Source organism: Rousettus aegyptiacus, unplaced genomic scaffold, assembly GCF_014176215.1.
Source record: "Rousettus aegyptiacus isolate mRouAeg1 unplaced genomic scaffold, mRouAeg1.p scaffold_m13_p_2, whole genome shotgun sequence".
Classification (NCBI taxonomy): domain Eukaryota; kingdom Metazoa; phylum Chordata; class Mammalia; order Chiroptera; family Pteropodidae; genus Rousettus; species Rousettus aegyptiacus.
Genome location: NW_023416295.1, coordinates 150,321,381 through 150,342,494, shown reverse-complemented (window position 1 = coordinate 150,342,494; position 21,114 = coordinate 150,321,381). Strand labels below are relative to the sequence as shown.

General features: G+C 35.2%; 1 protein-coding gene across 2 annotated transcripts in view; it reads left to right on the top strand.

Annotated features, from left to right (window-relative positions):
• The window catches only part of DERA (deoxyribose-phosphate aldolase), a 201,262-nt gene that overhangs the window by 126,375 nt on the left and 53,773 nt on the right, over positions 1-21,114 (top strand). For both annotated transcript variants that reach the window (XM_016140567.2, XM_016140566.2), the window contains exon 9: positions 1,535-1,682. In XM_016140567.2, the coding sequence (XP_015996053.2) occupies positions 1,535-1,648 (114 nt within the window). In that variant the 3' untranslated portion in view covers positions 1,649-1,682. The remainder of the gene's footprint in view (positions 1-1,534; positions 1,683-21,114) is intronic.

The following is a 21,114-nucleotide window of genomic DNA, read 5'->3' as shown; positions in this document are numbered from 1 at the left end:
TAAGAGTCCACATGATATTTAAAAATATCTGATATTTAAGAACCCCCAGTAGCCAGATGAAAAGAGTCAGAAAACTGATGCTGCACTAATGCTTTCTTAGATGACAGAATTCCACTAACTTGGCTAGGAAAAATTTAGGGTAGGGGCGTATTGTAATAGAATGGACATCTTCCACACAAGGTCCTATGGGAAGACAACATGGCCTAGATCTATGTGCTGACTGTAACTACATGGGAGCTTTCTAGTACTTTGAATTAAAGAAATATTTAATAAGTATATAGAATGTGTCAGTCATTCATCTATGGCTGTGATACTACAGTTAAAATAGAAAAGAAAATCCCTGTTTCAGAGCTTATATTTAATGCCATTCTTTTATATTTTAAAAATAAATTTATAGGACTATAACTGACATACAATAAACTATATATATTTAAATTGTATAATTTAACATTAAAGTAATATAATTTAGCATGTATGTATTACCTGTTATATCTCCTCTTCACTCCATTCAATACTCAACCATTGATCTGCTTTTTATTAATATGGATTAGTTTGTATTTTCTAGATTTTTACATATGTGTACAATTTTTTTGGTCTGACTTCTTTCTCTCAACATAATTATTTTGATATTTATCCACAGAATTCCACTGTATGGCTACATCACATTGTTTATCCATTTATTTGTTGATGGATATTTCAGTTGTTTTTCAGTTATTGACTATTACAAATAAAGCTGCTGTGAACATTTGTGTACAAGTTGTTGTGTGGAGATGGGCTTTCATATCTGTTAAGTAAATACCTAGGAATGAAATGGCTGTTATAGGTATATTTTAACTTTTAAAGAAATTGTTGAACTGTTTTTCAAAGTGGTTTTACCATTTACATTTCCTCCAGCAGTGTATGAGCGTTCCAGTTGCTCCATTAATAGTTTTAATTTTTGAGATTTTAATAGATGTATAATGGTATTTAATGGTGTGGTTTTAATTTCCATTTCCGTAACTACTAATGGTATCTTCTATTCAATACAGTTTTGTTATTTCTGCTTTACATGCTAATTATCTTTCAAGGAGAGTTAAATAATAAGAAAATAGTTTTTTATATTATCTATATAGTTTTTAATGTATTATTTTAGCTTGTGCATTTAAAGAATATTTTGCTTTCATTTTTGAAAGATTTTTTACTGGATGTAATATTCTAGATTGACAGTTTTATCTTCCAAGTACTTTAAAAATGCTGTTCCATTGTCTTCTTGTTTGTCTTGTTTCCAGTGAGTAGTCTGTTAACCTCATTATCTTTGTTCTTCTGTATATAATGTGCCTTTATTTCCTCTGGCTGTTTAAATTTTTTTTTTTTTTTAAGTATGAGTTTTAAGCAGCTTGGTTTTGATGTTCTTTGTTGTAGTTTTCTTCAGGTATATCACACTTGGTATTTGTTGGCTTCTAGGATTTGTGGGTTTATAGTTTTCATCAAATTCAGAAAAATTTGATCATTATTTGAAAAAATATTTTATTTATCTGCCCTCTCTCTTTTGTAGATACCAATTACATGTAATTTGTTCCGAAGAGATACTTCTGGGAAGAAATGCAAAGGAGGAAGAGAAGCAGAATGCATTTGCATTCGTCGTACCACATCTTGTTGTTGGGGATAAAAGAAGCAGAGCCTTCAGTGATGTCATTCATCAGGTATTACTGGTTTAGAAAGCAAGTGTAGATATCAATGAAAGGAAGCATTACTGTATAGCAGAATGGGAAAACTTTTATTTTTCATGCTAATGTCTTCATAGGAGTAAAAGAAAACACATTTTAGCAGATGCTAAAAAAATGGTAAAATATATAGTATCAACAGCATAAAATATTTCTGGATTGAGATGTGCAATCTGTGAAATAATGTCACAATATTTCAAAGACCAGTCTCCTGCTGCTGTGATCATACTCTGAAATTTCTTTTTCCTCACCTATGAAACAAAATATTGCATGAACTAGTAATGTTTGGGGAGAACCCAGTATGTCAATGAAGACATTATCTTAGCTCCGTGGAATGGGGAATCCTGCAGCCTGAAAAAAAATAGGAGACTGTTGTGTCTACCAACATTACTGTGAGGACATTATCCATCACATTAAGCTGAGGACCTCTTCAACTTTGAAAAAAAATAAAACGTGGACTAAGCCACTGAGTATTAAATTCTTGAAATACAAACTGCCCTGTACTTTTCTTTTAATCCACTTAAGTACCTGAAAAGTTGTTTTGTTTTAAATTTTTAGTTTAATTTTATTTATTTATATTTTTAAATAACTTACGATTTTTTTCTGTTACAGTAGACATACAATATTATATTAGCTTCAGGTGTACAGCATAGTGATTAGACATCTGTATAACTTATGAAGTGATCACCCTGACAAGTCCAGCACCCATCTGACACCATACGTATTTATTACAATATTATTGACTGCATTCCCCATTCTGTACTTCACATCCTTATGACTTTTATAATTGATAATTTATACGTTCCAATCCCCTCCCCTTTTTCACCATCCCCCCAAACTCCCTCCCATCTGGCAACCATCAAAATGCTCTCTGTATCTTTGAGTTTGTTTTGTTTTGTTTGTTCATTTATTTTGATTTTTGGATTCCACATATAAGTGAAATCATATGGTATTTGTCTTTCTCTGACTTATTTCACTTAACATAATACCTTCTACATCTATTCATGTTGTTGTACATGGAAAGATTTCATTCTTTTCTATGGCTGAGTAATATTCCATCGTATGTAAGTACTACATCTTCTTTAAATATTCATCTGCTAATAGACACAGGTTATTTTCATATCTTGGCTATTGTAAATAATGCTACAATGAACATAGGAGTGAATATGTATTTTCAAATTAGTGTTTGAGGTTTCTTCAGATAAGTACCAGAAGTGCTGAAAAGGTTTAAGAAGGGATTTTAATGATTTAATATGAGAACTGTGCACATAATTGGCATGTCTGAAAAAAATTTGTTTCTCCTTTAAACTATTGAATAAAGAATGGTAGAGAGTTCTGAGATTGCAATATAGGGCTTATTGGCATAAAAACCATGTGCCACAAGGGCTATTTTAGACGATGGGAATATAGCTTCATTTTTACCCCCAAGGGGTGGGGTTCCATTCCACTGACTTCCACAACATAACCCATATCACTGAGTTGGGAACTAAGATGAGCTAACACCATGGTTTCTATATAGTGGATGACAAACACTGCAATCTCCCTAATATATTTTTTAAATCAAAATAAGTACTTTTTTATAGTTACTTCTATATCAAGAAAATTCAGTTTCTCCATACACAAGGAGCATGAAATTGTTGCAAACATCCTCTGATGAATCCTAAGTTATCCTGCACTTGTTATTCATTTGTTTTTGTTAACAGTTTTTATCAGATCATTTTTTCTCTTTCACAAAAGAGACTAGTCAACATGAAAGGCTGAATACCTTGAGAGAGGAAGGAACAATAGAAGAAATACAGCAAAGGAGGACAAGAATCAAAGATATACCTCCTACTTCAGCATTTTGCTAAGGAGCAGTGATGCCATCATTCATTCATTCATTCATTCAATTCAACATTTATTGAGTGCAAACAAATTGTTTTTTATATCTTTCCTCTTTCCCAAAAGGATTTTTGTGTTGTGTACACACACACACCCGGTTCTCAATGTGAACATGAAGTAAACCCGAGGCCACAGAATAACATATTACAGAAAAATGTGAAAAGTGGCTGATCATAGCTCAAGGTTTATATAAAGTGCTCTGTAAATGAATGTGTTATGGATTATGACAGGTACAATTCAGAGGAAAGGAGAACTCCCAGAAGAAAAGTGGTAGGATTGGTGAGTAACTAGAAGGGGAGGTGGACCCGAGATTTCTGTCTTGGGCAACTAAGAGTCATTATAACAGATATAAAATACAGTCAAAGGAATAAATTTAAGGGGAAGATAATGAGTTCAGTTTTGGAAATATGGAATTTGAAGGCAATATCCAGTTGGCATTTGGGTATACTGGCCTGGAGTTAAGGAAAGATGTTTCTAAACTGGAGGTAGAAATTTTGGAGTTATCTGTTTTTAGGTGGTAGTGTAATATGTCAGTTGATGGGATTGCCCAGAAAGATTGAATACACTGAAAAGCCCAAGAACAGTATAACAACTTTAATGGGCACCACAAACAATGTGGAAAAGACAGAATTGCGAGTAGGGGCACAGAATTGCAAGAAAGAAATCAAAAGACGGTGATGTGACTGAAATTAAGAGAGGTGAAAATTTCAATGGAGATAAAAATAGATAGTAGTGGCAAATGATTTAGAGGGGTTAGTGAGCCCAATTTCGAAATTGGAAACTGGAGGACAACTCAAATATTTCCAGTAATGTAATGGAAGTGAAAGCCAGAATTCAGTGGGTTGAAGAGTGAATGTCAGGGAAAGATGTGTAGATGTTAAGTGCATCTTTCAAGTTAGGTTAAGTCTATTAAACCTCCAAATTGTGATCTCTGGCCAAGGAATTATATTTTGCTACTAGGAATTATCAGAGATGTCCACCAAAATGTACATACACAGATACTCATCAAAACATTATTCATAACGACAAAAATTTAGAAACAGTCTTCATGCTCAATTATAACATTGGTTAAGTAATTTATGATTTAGTCATGTCATAAAAAGTATTCTGTTATTAAAATTTTTTTCAAGAAATATACAGATATAAAAACATGCTTGTAAATGTATTCTCTAAGGCATCTGTATTGAGACCGTATTCATTTTGTAATTTTGGAGAAAGTTATTAAAAATGCTGTGTATACTCGAACTAAGCCTGGCTATAAATTTAGGGCATAGATAAGGCAGTTAGTGGAGAAGTTAAGTCAAGAAATAGTTTTTCTTTTCTTCATTTTCATTTTCCTCCTCTATTCTTCTTACTCTTTAATTAATTAGAGACATTGTGTCATGCTTATTTTCTCAGAGAAAGGAGCCAGTAGAGAAAGGCTTAAATACTGAGGACTAGTTGTGGGACAGGAGTGAATAAGTTAGAAAGCAATATTCATCTGAAGTTGGGAGAAAGTCAGATCCAAGAAAGAGACAGAGTGTAATGATAAGCAAGAAGGAAGATGGAATGGGAGAGGATATAAGTAGATGGAGACAGAAGAGAAAATTTGAGAAATGTTCATCCAATGTGCTTTACTTTTTCTGTGAAAGAGAAAACTAGATCATCCATCTGGAAAATATAAGTAGGGCATAGGTGGAGCTGAAGACTTGGGAAGGGATGAAGTTTAGGAATAGGATCATTTGTAGGGAATGAGAAAGGACACATGAGTCTTATGAATAAATTTTATAATGTATGCCTTGTTTCCTTTGATATCAATTCTGTGATAAGACAAAAAATAAAGGAGAACAAAGTGCAAAAATTGTGAGATATGGTGCCCATTCTCATGGAACTTACATCTGATTGGGGAGTTGAATCATAGGCACTTGGAAAGTTAATTACATTACAAGGTAATTTTGCCATAATGATGAAAGTGGCATAAAGAAGCAGAGAAATGATCGATCACTTACAATTGGAGTAGTCAAGGAAAATGTTATATTTTTACATTGCTTTTTGTATTTATTTATTTCTATAAAGTAGGCACTGTCATCTTCACATTTCTTAGTACATGACAAGTACTTAATAACTATCACTAAATGGACTAATGAATAAATTAATAAACAAATAAAGTAAGGTCTAAATGGGCAGAGGGGTAGAAATTCATTTCAGTAGGATTATGGCAACATATAGAAACAGAATGGAGAAAAGAAAGGAAAAAGAGTATTTCCTGAGTATTTACACGCCAAGCACTGTGTTATATGCTTTTGCTTACATTAGAGACTCATTTAATTGTCCCTTTAATCCTGTGAAACAGATATAAATATCCCTACTTCAAAGGATAAAAAACAGTTACAGAGAGATTAGGTGATTTGGTCACATAGTGAATAAATGTCAGCACTGGGACTGGAATCTCTGAACACAAGGCTGGTTCTAGGGCAGTAAGGAGATGAGTTTTCATATACTCTCTTGTAAGAATGTGGCTTTCTCCAGCTCAATTAGAGCACATTGTATTTCTCTACCTTTAAGATCCTGTAACTACTAGTTACATCTTAATATATGGTGGTGTTGATAGCTTGAGTTCCCAGTTTTCTTCTGGTAGCACCTCATGTCTCCAAAGCTAAATACCACTGTAACCCATGGTGACTAGGCCTCTCCCCTAGGGCATGCAGAGGGTGTGGCAGTGCAGTCTTCACCACAGGCTGGGCTTAGAGTTCATAGTGGAGACTGGGAGTGACACACAATTTAACCTGACGCAAGTTCAAGAATATTTAGAGATATGTCTGTTGGTACTTATCTGCATAGAAAACCAGGAGGAGGATGGTTCCAGGAACTCTTTGCTTATCCCTTTCTCTATCCAGTTAGATGGCAGCTGGAAGAGTGGAAGCAGCCACTTCTGCACCCACAGTCCACCAAGAAGTCCACTAAGATTCCTAGCTTGTCCACTCCTTCTCCAGGTCTTCCAGCTCTCCCTCATGAGTGCTGTGACGCTCCCTGAGGAACCCTAACCTGTGGCAACCCTTTCATCTTGCTCTAGTAAATTGGTATCACAGAGCACTTATAGGTGGCTTATTGCACTTCATTAATTTTTATAAAATATGATCAACTTTTTGCTTCAAGAGAACAAATAACGTCTTCTAATGAGTACATAGGCCAAATAAGAATGTAAAATCAAAACACATGTCAAAATTGCATCTTTAAGTATTAATTCATACACTTGCTAAGAATTATCTATTTGTAAAATCTCCATGTATTAATAACAACTAAAAGCCATAAGTAACTTAAATAAATGTCTAATCTTTTTGCTAAAGGCTCAAAGTTTTTTTTGTTGTTGTTGTTTATTTCTTTTTGAGTTCTGAAAATAAAAATTGAGCCATACTGGAAACTTTTTTTCTTAATATAAAGTATATTTCCTAAATTATAGGACGTGCAGTGACTAAAGATGATATAGATCATCAAAGTTTCCAAGAAGCATTAAAGAAATAAACAGAAGTAAAAACTTGAGTATCATTTTGGCTGCATGTTTGTGTACAATTGAGATTATTTAGGATAAATTCTTCATGTGAACTTGCTGTATTAATTATATAAAAATTTTGTAGATATTGCTGTCACATTGCAGTTTCGCATCCTCAAGTTTAATTCATTTTAACACCCTTATCTAACACACTAGTATTTAACACATTTTTTGAGTCTTTCCCATGTTCAAAGGATGTCATTAGGGCTTAAGACAAAAAGTAGATAGAAGGTAGTCCTTCCACTGAAGAAGTTTCTAATGGGGTGGGAAGACATCAGAATGAAAATCAATCATGACAGAAGAGCTAGAGAATGTATCAAGCACATTGGGTAGTTAAAGGAAGCAGTGACTGATTATGCCTGAAGGTGTTGAGAAACTCTACTCAGATAAAGTGACTTTTAGTGAGGACTTTGAAAGATAAGTAGAGTTTCACCAGATGGAGAATAACTTGGTACTGCTAATGAAAAGAGATATAGCAGAGTCAACATGGTTAGGCTGGATGTGGGGAGTTTGGTGGAGTGAGTGAGATGAGCTGGAAAAAGCAGGTTTGAGTCAGAGTACATATTTTGTTCTTTTGACAGTGGGAAACCTTAGAAGTCATTTAAACAAAGGAGGGACAGTCTCCTCCTTTGCTTAAAGTACTACCTCTGCTAGCAGTTTTGTGACTAGAAGAGGGAAAGACAGAAGATAGGAAGATATACTAAGAGGCCATTGTCATAAAGGACCAAAAATAAGGCAGAAGAGTTTGGAAGAGAAGATGAATCTAAATGGTACTAATTGGGTGAAATAGTGAGGATTTGGTAAACCACTGAATGTAGGGTACTGCTAATGAAGTAAGGTAACTCTGAGTTTCAGTTTAGATGACTGGGTTGATGATTATGATGACAATTAAGAAAAAAAAACATGCTTAGTGTTGAATGTGTTGAGTTACACCTCTTAGACAATTGGAAGAATGTGTGTGGGTCAAGAGGATAAATACTTCCAAAGATGAAGACTTGGGAGACAAAGCAAACACATGGTAATTGAAGCTGAAGGAGTGGGTAAAATTCCCCAAGAGAACATAGTAGTGATAAAGAAAGAGGAATCATTTTAGAATACAACTTTAGTGGACAGTTGCAAGGAGGAGATTTAATGAATTGGAGTCAGAAAGTAAGAACCAGAAGAGAGGACTGTGATGGTGCTTATGGAAGAAAGAGTTTGAAGAGGAAGAGTTTGGTCAATAGCATCACATGCCATAAATAAATAAACTAAATTAAACCTAGTGATTGTATTAGTCTCCAGAAACACGGAACTAATAGCATCTATCTATCTATCTATCTATCTATCTATCTATCTATCTATCTATCTATCATCTACCTATGTAATCTATCTATCTATCATCTACCTATCTATGTAATCTATCATTTACCTGAGTCTGAGTCCAAAGGGAGAAGATATGTCCCAGTTCAAGACAGTCAGGCAAAGAGACAGAATTCTCCCTTACTATCTTTTATTCTATTCAAACCCTTAATGGATTGGTTGAGGCCCACCTACATTAGAAATGGCAATCTGCTTTACTCAGCCTACCAACTCAGATGTTAATCTCATCAAAAAACATCCTCACAGACACACCCAGAATAATATACAATCAAATATCTGGACACCTATTGCCCAGAACATAGAATTTGCCATCATAGCAGTGAAAAATCACTAGTGACCTGATCGAGAGGAGTTCCAGTTAATGATTCTGGTCATATGCAGATATCAAAGGATTGAGAACTAATGAAGAAATGAGTAAATAGAAACAGTAGGTGAAGACTTCTCATTAAGGAAAGTTAGTTGATGGCACAAGGAAGAGAAAAAAATTGGGGAGTAAGATGAGTAGAGATTTCTTTTAAGGTGAAGGAAATGTGAGCATATTTAATATTTATTGGCTGAGACAGGCAGTTGTGAAAAGCAGGTGATTGAAGTGACAAATAGGAAGAAGAAATGATAGGGCAGGATATTGAGGAAGTGAGAAAGAAATGAAGTCGATATGCAAATAATCAGAAGTTAAGCAACCCTAATGGTAATAATAATAACATAATAAAGTGAGAAATATGTTCCATTGCTCAAGTATTAGGTTTACCTTTTCGGCATTCAGAAATGTGAACGATCCATGGAGAATTATACCCCAATACCAGTTCAATATATGTATGCAAGAAAGTGAATGATATCAAATGATTACAAACACAGGTGGTATGATTTTTTTTCAACTGACTCGGAGAGTGAAACTTGATCATTATAAAGGTGTCAGGAACACTATCTTGAATTGTTATCTAAAGTTCCTGCCTAATTCTCTGGCTACAAGTCAAAGAAGTCACTTAGCTCAGAGAAAAAATCTTCAAGTGTTATATGGATTTTTCAAGAATGACATAATCATCTTCTATAACATTCGACCCCAGAATGGAAGTAAAATGAAAGATGACTCTGAACATATGCAGAATGTCATCATTATGCAGAACAGAACACTGAATTGATAGTAAGCTTTAGCCAAAAAGGGACTTTATTCTATGCATCATTGTGTTCTTACTGCTTAGCTCCCAGGGATTGGGACCTAGAAAGCATCCAGTAGATATTGGTTCAATGAGTAAATGAGAATGTTGTGATCCTAGGAATGTGTTACAAATCTTCACTTAAATTAAATTTTGATATGCAAAGAAAAATCTTCAGTGACCAAGCTCCTATACATCTATGGAACTTTGAAGCACAACTTTTACTGCAGAACATAAGGCCAAAAGATACTGAAGGGACAAGGAGAAATGCAAGGTGAACCTTGTGGATACGAAATATGCCTAATACATGGATTGACTAGAATGAAGTGAGATGGTGGCACTGCTCTCTGTAGTGGATGTGGTAGTGCACTGTCCAGATCTTCCTTAGGACTGAGGCACTCATGTCCTAATACCTGGCAATATTGGTGGCTGACAGCTCTTAGCTGAATGATTCTCAGGGAATTACCTCAAGGGAAGAGAGCTACTTAGCCTAACGTCACACTGCTTCCCCAAGAACAGCCTACATTCAGTGACTGGTTATTGGGGGTGGTGCTGACGACAATAACGTCCCATGCTTCTTGCCTTAAGGTGGGACAATTCTGAATAGTTGCTAGGCTTTCTATAGGATTGTCGAAGGTCTGTATTTTTGCCCGCATCTCAGTGCCATACTTTCCTCTGTCCAGTTCTTCCTTCGCTCTCTCATAGGTGTTGGCCCCCATAAGCACTCACTCCTCATAAACCTCATGCATGGAGTTCTCTTTCTTGGAGTCAGCCTGCTGTGGAGACTGGCCTGAGAAATTCTGTGTCAGTTATTACTTCTAGATAGAAAAGAGGGCACTCTTTTAAGAGCTAAATCACTCCAGGGAGAATTGGGTTTAAGGCCTTGGTTCCACCTCAGTGCAGACATCCATGTACTCCAAAAATTATAAAATGGTAACCAGAGAATCAAGTTGGCTTACATGGGTCAGAACAAGTGTCTTTGTACTCTTACACAGAGGATGTCACTTCCTCATACTTGTAGCACACGTGCTGAATGCATCATGTCCATATCTCTTAGCACCAAAACATACCTTGCTGGCTTTTGATTTTCTTATCTCAGTTCTTCCAAAGGTTATTCCCTTTTTCCTGCTTTTATAGCTGATTCTTTTATTATTTTAAGAGCTCTTATTCTGAGAAGATAGACTAGTTTCTCTTCTGACCCAGGTGAAACCAAAACTCTTTAATTTCATAACTTACTATACTTTGTTCTTGAGATTAAAGCCAAATCTAGGTATTCCCTGAGACTATCTTAGCATGTCTTAATTTTGAATCTCTGTTTTCCATCTTGTAGCTGCTTATTATGTTAGGACATTTAAAGATGTCAGTTGAATCTTAAGTATAGCTAAGATTTATTTAGCACTTATTATTTATTTGACATTTCTATTGTAAAATAAAAAACAGATACAGAAAATCACACAGAAATGCATAGATTAATGATGCATTTGTTTTAACACCTAGGTTTAGAAATAAAACTTTCCGGCTACCCTAGAAGCTCCTGTATATAACACATTTCAATCTCAACAGTCCCCAAAGTAACCACTATCCTGAGTCTATAATAATCACTTCTGTGTATCTTTTATGGTTTTATCAAAAAAGTGTGCATCCCTAGATACTGTCATTTTGTCTTGCCTGTTTTTAAAAATTCGTCTTTTAAATCTTTTTTAATCTGTAGTTACCTCCTCCATCCCTTTCTTTTCCTCACAAATTATCTGTTCAAGGACTTGAAGCATTTGATCTGAAGTTTCTCATAGTCTGGATTTCTCACTTTGACTCTTTGTTCTTCTGTATTCCCTACAAATTGGCAGCTGGATCCAGACACTTGATCAGGCTTCTGTTTGATCCCTTCTGCAAGTAAAGGCATTTCAATCCCCATTTTATCCATTCAGATATCTTTATTGAATCTAAAATTGTCCTGTATTTGGCTAGTGGGCTCTTCAAGTTGGTTTCTGAGTTCTTTTAACATGACTTTTTGATAACTTCTTTGTTGTTAAGTATGACAAGGTTTTCTAGGCTCATCTTGTTCATTTCCTGTCCCAGACATGGAAGTAGCTACTTCTCTAAGAAGATTTGGATATTTCTTTCTTTTTTTCTTTTTTTTGGGGGGGAAAATAGTATTTCAAAACCACAGTCTGCTTGCTAAGGAGGGTTGCTGTTTCTAGGTCTCTTCAGTGGACAGAGTTACTTCATGGGTTCATACTGATAGTTCTAATTTAAACTCAGGAGCACAGTTTTTTATTTAACCTCTGTATTGCATCTCTATTTCCTTTCTTCCATAACAAAATCTTAGTTCTCAAGAACATGGGGGATGATAAAATTAGAATATTGCATCATTACTCATTTACTAAATTTCAATGTTACATACACAAAAACTAATACTACCACTGGTAATATTATCACTGAAAATAAGCTACTTTTTTGCATACTCTTTCCTCATCTCCCATTAATTTTCATGGCTGTACTATATTTATATTGCCTAAGCATATAACCATTAATACTATACTTTGCCCTTTTAATATTATTTCTATAATAATATAATAATTATATGTTTTATATATTTAATCCTCACTATCAGTCCTTGTGTCTATGTCTCTAGTGATATTGGTTCTCTGAAGCTCCTTTCTAGTATATACCTTAGAAAGGGCCCATGGATATGATATTCCCTGAGTTCTTATATGTTGATAACAGTTTGTGTATGCTCTTTATACCTGAAAGTCAGTTTTACTGGATAAAAAAAAAAATCCTTTTCTTTATATTTCCTTTAGACATTTCTTTCCTTGAGCATGTTAACTAAGTTGCTCTCTCTATATTTTTTCTGTTGTAAAGCATTGCTGTTATAAAGTAAGAGTAACTTTATTTTTTCTCTTATAAATCACTTGTCTTTTTTCCCTAGATGCTCGAAGAATTATTTTTTCTTTAAAATCCTATGATTTTATTACAACATTCCTTGGTGTTGGCCATTCTGAGTTGACAGTCTCAGATGTGTTCTTTCAATATATAGTTTCAATTAATTGTTAATTTCAGGAAAGTTTTCTTGAATTATCGTTTTTAGTGTTTGTTCTCTTCCTTGCTTTGTTTTTCTTCCTCAGGGATTTCTATATTATGTAATTTAAATCTTCTTGTATATGCCTATATATTTTTTGTCACTTTCTCTTTAATTCTTTTAATATATTTATTTATTTTTTATTTAAAAAATATCCTCCTTTCACCTTCTATTTTCTTAAGGCATATTTTGTGCTTATTTGTTTTTGTATTTCTTATAATTGAGTCTTCATCTCTGAAATGTCTTTTCATTTATTTATAATTCTTTCCTATGTTCTGTCACCTCATTTCTGAATTTTTCTAATTTTGATTTTTACTGTTCTTTTACATCTTGTATCATTTCCTTAATGACTTTCATTCGTTTTGAAATAGGTTACAGTTTTGATCTGTCCTTGTCTTTCTGATATGCTTTTATTATCGCTAGTGATATTATTCTGCTCTTTATTCTCTTTTATCTTATAATAACTTTGCATAGGACTTGACTTCGATACTTTCTGCAGCTCATTTTTATGTGAAGTCAGTTTTCTGAAATCGTAGAGGCCTGAAACTTCAGAGAGTTCTCTCTTTTCCATTGTTTTCTAAGACTTCCTGGTTCTGTTCTCCACTTATAGCTGGAATCTCCGCCCTTTGTCTGTATTGGGTTTATTCTGTTCAATTTTGATTACGCCGCAGCAATTTCTCCTGAGTGCAGGGTCCTGTCCCCAAAGGCAGCCATGTCCCGGAGGAAGGCTCTCAGTACCAGATTCCCGCGGTCCTCCAGCCTCTGGGGAGCGCTCCCTGTGCGTTTGTTTTTCACTGGATGAGCCCTTCCGGTGCAGGCGGCCATTCCCAAATAGGCTCCTGGAGCTTTACCTTCGCCTTTCTCTGCTGTCCTCTGCGCAGACGCTGATACCACGCCCAGCTTATGGCTGTGGTGGTTTGTTCTCACATGCTCGTATTTTGAGGCATGTAAAGAAATCTGGTCATCCAGTTTCATTGTAAAGATTGACCATGGGTTTTTGGTTTTCTGTCTAATTCCTTTGTCTGTTTTAACGTAGAGATTCAGAGAGAGAAAAGAAAAATATACCATGTCCACTGCCACCATCTTCTCCTGGGCAGTAAGTATTTGCCCAGCACTCTACTATATTGTCTCATTCAACTTTAGGCACATTCCAGTGAGACTCGGCTTGACTTGCATATAAGAATAATTATTCTTATTTTATATACAAGGAAACCTAAGTTCAAGAGGTCAAATAGTTCCTTAAGTTCACCTGGCCAGTGAGTGGTAGTGTTGAGATGTGAATTTATTTTTGACTTCTAAGTTTTCTAACCTTTATGCCAAAATATTTTAAAATTAGTTCTTTAAAGTTTAGAATATACATTCCCATATAATGTTCTCATATGGTTGAGACAGTATTAGCAAGTGTTCATCTTTGAACATAAGAATTTGGATAATTTTTTCTTTTCTTTGGTGTACATCCCTAGATTTCTCTAATGAGTATATATTAACTTTAAATTGAAAAACTCAATAGAACTTATTTTAAAAATTAAAATGACCATGACTAAGAGGTCCCTTGGCACATAAAATGACATAATGTATGTGAATCAAAGCATTTAAGTGCCCAGCAGGAATAAATACTTACTAAATATGAATAGTTGTTAAACAAAACAAAAATAATAAAGAAATTGGGCTTAGTTAGGGAAAGTAGATGGAGGATTATTGATATTTGGAAAATAAACTCTGTATAATATCAAGCCTTTAGAAATAGATGGCTTTTTTGTTGTTGATGTTAGTTTTATGGGGGAAGTATTTTTTTTTTTAATATATCAAAGATCAATGAATGCCTTTAAAAAAACACTTCACAACTGGGGAAAGCAAGAGTTATAGTGAGAATAGGAGACTGAATATGGAAATAATAGCTCACACATCACATAAAAGGCAGGACTAGGTCAGATACATGTTGTAACTTGAATATTGACTTTCTATAGTGCTCTTGAGCCAGACTGGAATTTGCCCTGCTGTGGCAGTATGTACTTGACAGAGAACTTTGTCAGGCCTCCCCAGGATGTGATTTAGAAGACCATTTTTAATCCCAATAATTGTAAACAAATTGTACTGAGGTTCTTGTGAAATGTGCATTGGTGAGAATTGTTAGGCTATTCAACTGCGATGAATTTAATGGGTTATAAAGTGTGGTTCTTTTTGGACAGTGTAATACATAGCCTCCTTCCCCTACTGAGTTTACTATTTTGTGATGTTTGCTATGGAGATAATAGGAATATTTCATTTTATTGAGCCAAACTGTGTGACTTGAAATGTGTAAACGTTATGCTTCTCCTTATTTCTAACTATAATATAATTTATTTAGTGACAAGATATCCATTATCCAGAAGCTGATACAGATCATTTCTGTCCCCAGAACCAGGAAAAGCTTCCAGGGTACTGTGCAGGTATTGCAAGAGTGTCTCAGGCAGTGATGCCAGTTGAGGTGCATTCCTTTCAATTAGTTATTGCATGAGCACACTTGCCTTCTCAGGCCCAGCCCCTCCCCCACAACCCACCTTCCCTGAAACCACCTGGGAAGTCCAGTGGTACTGACAATAAGCATGGGTGTGAACAACTGCAACAGCTTGGGCTCCAGTGCATTCTTATCTGAAGGAAATCATTATGTGAAAAAAAATCTGGTAGCTAATGTTAGGTATAGAAAACGTCCTACTACAAATGTTAGTTGTGGTCCATACAAAACAGATGATTTTCAACTCCGAGAATCTAGAATAGATTTTTCTCAGGTTTCGAGTTCCTGGAAAAGGTGCATTTTTCTAAGGGACTAGTTGTTTTTATTTTCTGGTAGGTCTTCTGTGAATTTTGAAACAAATAATCGTTCTCACTTTGTTTTGGTCACTAGGCAGTCACATTTATGGCCCATGTCTACAAAACTTACAGTGGCTAAGCTCTAAAGACATGAGCTTTTATGTAATTAGTTACCTGGAGAACAGGAGTCTATCTCTGGATTTTTACTTCTTCATTTCCTCATGTGTTTTTTTATTTCCTTAGTATATATACACTTTTTTTTGTTTTTTGTTTTTGTTTTGTTTTTTATTTTCTAGTATATATACATTTCTGTAAGTTGTTTCAAATCTTTTTTGAATCGTGTTAAATTAGATCTACCTCTAACGTTTTCCAAGCCAGGAAAAGAGTGTAGGAGGCTGCCATTCCTTCTCATTGTTTGATCAGTCATGAAATCTTCACTTAGCGAAGAGGATGAAGTTGAAGAGATTTTGTATGGTCTGTGCCATTTATTGTATCATAAAATAAAAAGCTTTTTTGCTCATTTGTTATGATCAATAATTACATCTTATTGAATAAATAATTTGTAAGGTCCTGTTTTTGAATTCAATGTGCGGGTATAATAGTTTTGTTTGTTTGTTTGTTTGTTGTCTGGACTAGTTTTGAGGCCTTGGCTACAGTCTGGTCAGTTCCTCTTCTTGAGCAGCTACATGCACACCCATGACTACCTGGTTTATCTGGTTCTCACACTCTGAGCCACTGTATACCTGCTCTAATTTACCCAGGACAGGTACCAGACAAATGGGGACCGTCTCTATGCCCCACAGCTTGTTGAATTTATTCAAGGTATCAAATACTAAACCTGCATGCCGTGCCTCATCCTTACCTATTCATAGAATTCACAATAGAGATGCTTGCCCCATCCTCCAACCCCCTTCTGCCTCCTGATGAACCCAATACTTCTCCTTTGTGGTCCTACATGACATGCTGGGTTTTCCTCAGGGAACCATGTGTATAACAAAGCTGTAAAACTCTTTCTAGTTTTTATTTCTTGATCTGCATCTGGACTCACCATACTAACTCAAGGTGAACTAGTTAAGATAATGAATCATGCTTGACATACGTCTACTCACTTTTATCATTCCCAGTTCTTAAAAATTTAAGCAGTCTACCTTTTAAGGATTTTCTATTTATGTTTTAAAGCTTTTTGTCTTGTTTTATTTTCTGAGATTCGGTTTGGTATTTTCTATTTCTATGACTTCCAGTCAATTAAAAGAAAATGTAATCCACATGAAGTATATTTCAATACATTTTTATCAAAAAATATAAACTAAAGTGAAAAAATTAAATTTTCTATTCATATGTGCTTACAAAAAGTTATATTCTCCTAAAATATTCAAAATAATCTATTAAAATTAAAAGGCAAAGTACAAATCGTACTGAATGAATATCAAAATTTTAAGTGTTATTAGAGCTGACATTTTAAATTTATTTTTAAAACATTTAAGTAAATCTCAATTTTTTTTTTTTTTCAGGCAAGGCAGCCCTTGGCTGCCCTCACAGATTGCAAGGAACTTGTCAGTTTACAATCCTTTATTTTTTATTTTATTTTATTTTTTATGCCTATAACACCAGATCTTCTGAGGTGGTCTTCCATCCAAGTACTAACCAGGCCCGACCCTGCTTAGCTTTAAATATTTTTATGAAGGTACAACCGTTCACAGTTCTAGAGTTCAATATCCATCAGATTGCCACTGTAACGCAACGATGTCATGTTTTACATACGTGGTGTCTAGCTTAGTTGTTCTCAGTTTAGGAGATTTGGCATTGTCTAGAGTGGGGGTGGGGAGAAACTACTGGCATCTACTAGAAGTCTGAAATACTTAAATACCTCGTGCACAGAGAAGCCCCGCCAATCCTCAACAACCACCAAAACCCAAAGAATTAATCCCAAGTGTAAATAGTTCAGGGGTTGAGAAATGCTGATGTATATATAATTATATGTATGTATACACTATGTTTATATATAATATGTTCATATACATACCATATATATTTATATATATAAATTATACACACAAATGTAATAGTACTATGAATTATTTAAGATTATAAAGTGTTTCTCAGCTACCATGTATAATGGTTGTATATATTGTCCTAATTTGTGAGTACTTATGGAACCATGAATTGAAACACAAAGAAAAGCGAGTAAACATTTAGCGTTACTGGAAAACAATACTTTGCTATGCAGTAATGTATGGCGTTCACGCTACCTCAGAGGAAAGATTTGACAGGTTAATTAATTTGTCTTGTCTCCTAAGTACCTCTGCCACTGAAATTTCCTTCGCCCATTCATCAGCAGAGGCACAACCCACAAACGTTTACAGTAATTGAATGAAGTCACCTTTTGTATAGAAGATATGGAGCAAGGGTTTCTCTGGGGTTTTAACAGTGTTGGTCATGAGGGTGGGTGTTCAGAATACAAGTGGTCCTGTGCCAGTGCCAGATCCCAAGAGACAGAGGTACCATTCATTCCTTAATAACTTTAATTGTGTGTGTGTGTGTGTAGTGGGGTGTAGGCAGTGTGCTGTGGGGTCCCCCTAAAAGCACTGACCCAGCACAAAGGCCTCTTATGCTCACATCTAAGGGCAGTGTTGACATGAATACCTTTTAAAAATGCGTGAATATGAGGCCTTGGATTTTCAGCTTGAAACCAGAAGGTGTTTTTAGGTGGGAACCAAGTCAGGAATAAGTAGAGCATATGGTACAATAGAATTCACTTTATAATCAAATATTGTAATAAAAGACAAGTATTTCTGTATGTCTGATAGACTCCTGAGTAAAGGCTCGCCCATGGGTAGACTAATCCCAGGCAAAGTTTTGTACCTAGAGGTGAAAAAGCCAGATATAGGTGAGGCCCCGGGGGCACAAGGACCCTGGGATCTTGAAGCTGCCTTTGCTCGAATCTATCCAGGGATCACAAGTGAAAGAAAACTTAGGTTTAAATACTTTCATTTTGCAGAATCTTATTTCCCTTCTCCACTCCAATTTCCCTGGTTCATTTTCTCTTAATTGGTCCTGATTGGAAGTCGTCATAAATCAGAATAATTTCTCTTTCATGCTCTTCAAATTTTAACTTACCAAAAAAAAAAAAAAAAAAAAAAAGTCTTTAGCTGGAAATGTCCATAAAAAATGAATGTCAGTGGTTTCATCTCTAACAGGGAGAAAATGAAACGCAGACATTTTGGAGTCACAGTCAAACTACCTCAGTATGATTGTGAATTGATTTATACAGGGCCTTTAAGAAACTTCGTGTCCTTTTTGGAATATACTAAGCAAGAATCACTCTTTCACAAATCCAGAAATTATAGCCACCCGTGAAGTTAAATGCTATATCTGTCTTAGCCCGGGTCTGTACCAGGCTGATAATTTATTTCGAGACTCAAAAAGGCAATTTGACTCTGCTATCTAGTTCTCAAAATGACTTATTCAATACTGAATATTTAGATAAAGCTAAAGAGTTTTTCCTTCTTTCCTTCCTCCCTTCTTTACTTTCTTCCTTCTTCCTATTCCTTCTTCCTTCCTTCCTTCCTTCCTTCCTTCCTTCCTTCCTTCCTTCCTTCCTTCCTTCCTCCCTCCCTCCCTCCCTCCCTCCCTCCCTTCTTTTTTTCCTTCCTTTTTCCTCTGTTCCTTTCTTCTTTCCTCCTCTCCTCCCTCCCTACAACCTTCCTTTCTTTCCTTCCATTTTTATATCTACATGCTATAGGTGACAGCCTGCATGGGAGCTGTCACACAGGAGCTGCATGGGAAATATCAATTTATATATGGATAGAGATTATACATATTCCCTTAGCTCCAAGGTCGCAAATAGGAACAATCTGCTTTCTAGTAATTTCTAGTCATTATTTGGGTAATGTAAAATCTGTACATTAAATTTATGAGTTTACTAGACACCAACTACCCAATCTAGATTGCTGAGATTGAGAAAGGGTAGGGTATGTATACGTTACTTCATTTCATTTGAAAAACCATTTAATTTAGTTTATCTACTTCATTAACTTTAAGTAGTAGAGTCTGGGGATGAGCCTCAGTGAAAACTTGAGAAGACATTTTAATGAAACAAATTCAGGTACCTAACTCATATCATAGGCCAGTCTATTTTTTGGAGCAAATGTTTATTTTTAAAATTCTATTCTGTTAGTACTATATAGATAAACCATGAAGGTCAGCCGTAAAAGACCAGAAAAAGTTAATGTTAAGAGAATAGAACTTTCATGTTGAATCAGGTATCATTTTTTCTCTATAGTTCAATTGAGACATTTTAAATTAAACTTTTCATATGCTGTCAACTCAACTTAAGGCCAATAAGAAGGCTGCCTTATATTATTTTTTACTTCATGTCCAGATGACCTTGAAGAAATCCTGAGCTTCAGTTTATCTATACATAAAATGAGGACAATAACTGCTTTACTTGCTTTTCAGAGCTGTGAAGGCTAAGAATGGTAAATATCAGTTATAACCCTGGTTAGACACTAAAATGTTATACTGATGTAATACAGTAGCAACATGACAAATATGATTGTTTTAAAGAATAATGATGAAAGAACAGTATTTCATACAAAGCAAAGGGTGCAGGGGAGACTCCTAGGATTAGTCAGGTACAGATATGAAAGGCACTATAAGAAGAAAAGTGAAATGGTAAAACATAAGTTTGTCCCATCTCAAATTTTGCTCCAGCTGTAACTAGCATTTAGCCATTCCTCTCACCTGACAAGGCCAGTTGTCCTCCATCTACTAAAGGAAAAACAGAGATTTTAGAGTCGTCAGATTTGGGGAGTGGCACCTACATGAAAAATAAAAATATTTTCTCCTATAGGATGAATAAAAGGCTACATGGACAGGAAATCACATCCCTTCCCTTAGCCTTCAACACTTCTTAAAAAGTAAGAGCCTAAGAGTTCTAAGCATTTATATCTTAAATATGATTTCCAGTCTTACCTACTGAGCTAAAGTAGAGTAATTAGGTTCATAAGATACTCTCTTGCCTGTTTTCTCTGCCTGTTATGAACAGTAAGGTGGTAATAGAAACAAGTGGAAAGGGAAGGAAAGGGATAGGATAGAGAAAAGAAGAAGGGGAGGGAAAGGACTGGAATATGTATTGAGCATCTGCTATGTATCAAACCCACATCAGACATTTTATATTTTAGAAAGTTAAACAATATAGTCTGGTACTTACTTTGCCTACTCCAATAAATAACTGTTGGACATTTGAGATTAATTCATTATTTTCAGATTGATTATGACCTTAAAAAATCACTTTATTTATGTGACTCCATCTCGCTATCTTCAGATGATGTCTTATTCAGTTCAGGTAGCTATAACAAAATTCCATAGACTGGGTGGCTTAAACAACAAATTATTTCTCCTAATTCTAGAGCCTGGGAAGGTCAAGATCAAGGTGTCAACAGATTTGGTATCTGATGAGAGCCCGTTTCCAGATTTGTAAACAGCCATCTTCTCACTGTGTTTTCATTTGGTGAAAGAGGCAGGAGAGCTCTCTGGAAGTCTCTTCTATAAGTGCACTAATCCCATTCATGAGGACTCCTCCTTTATGACTGAAATACCCGCCAAAGGTTCCACTGC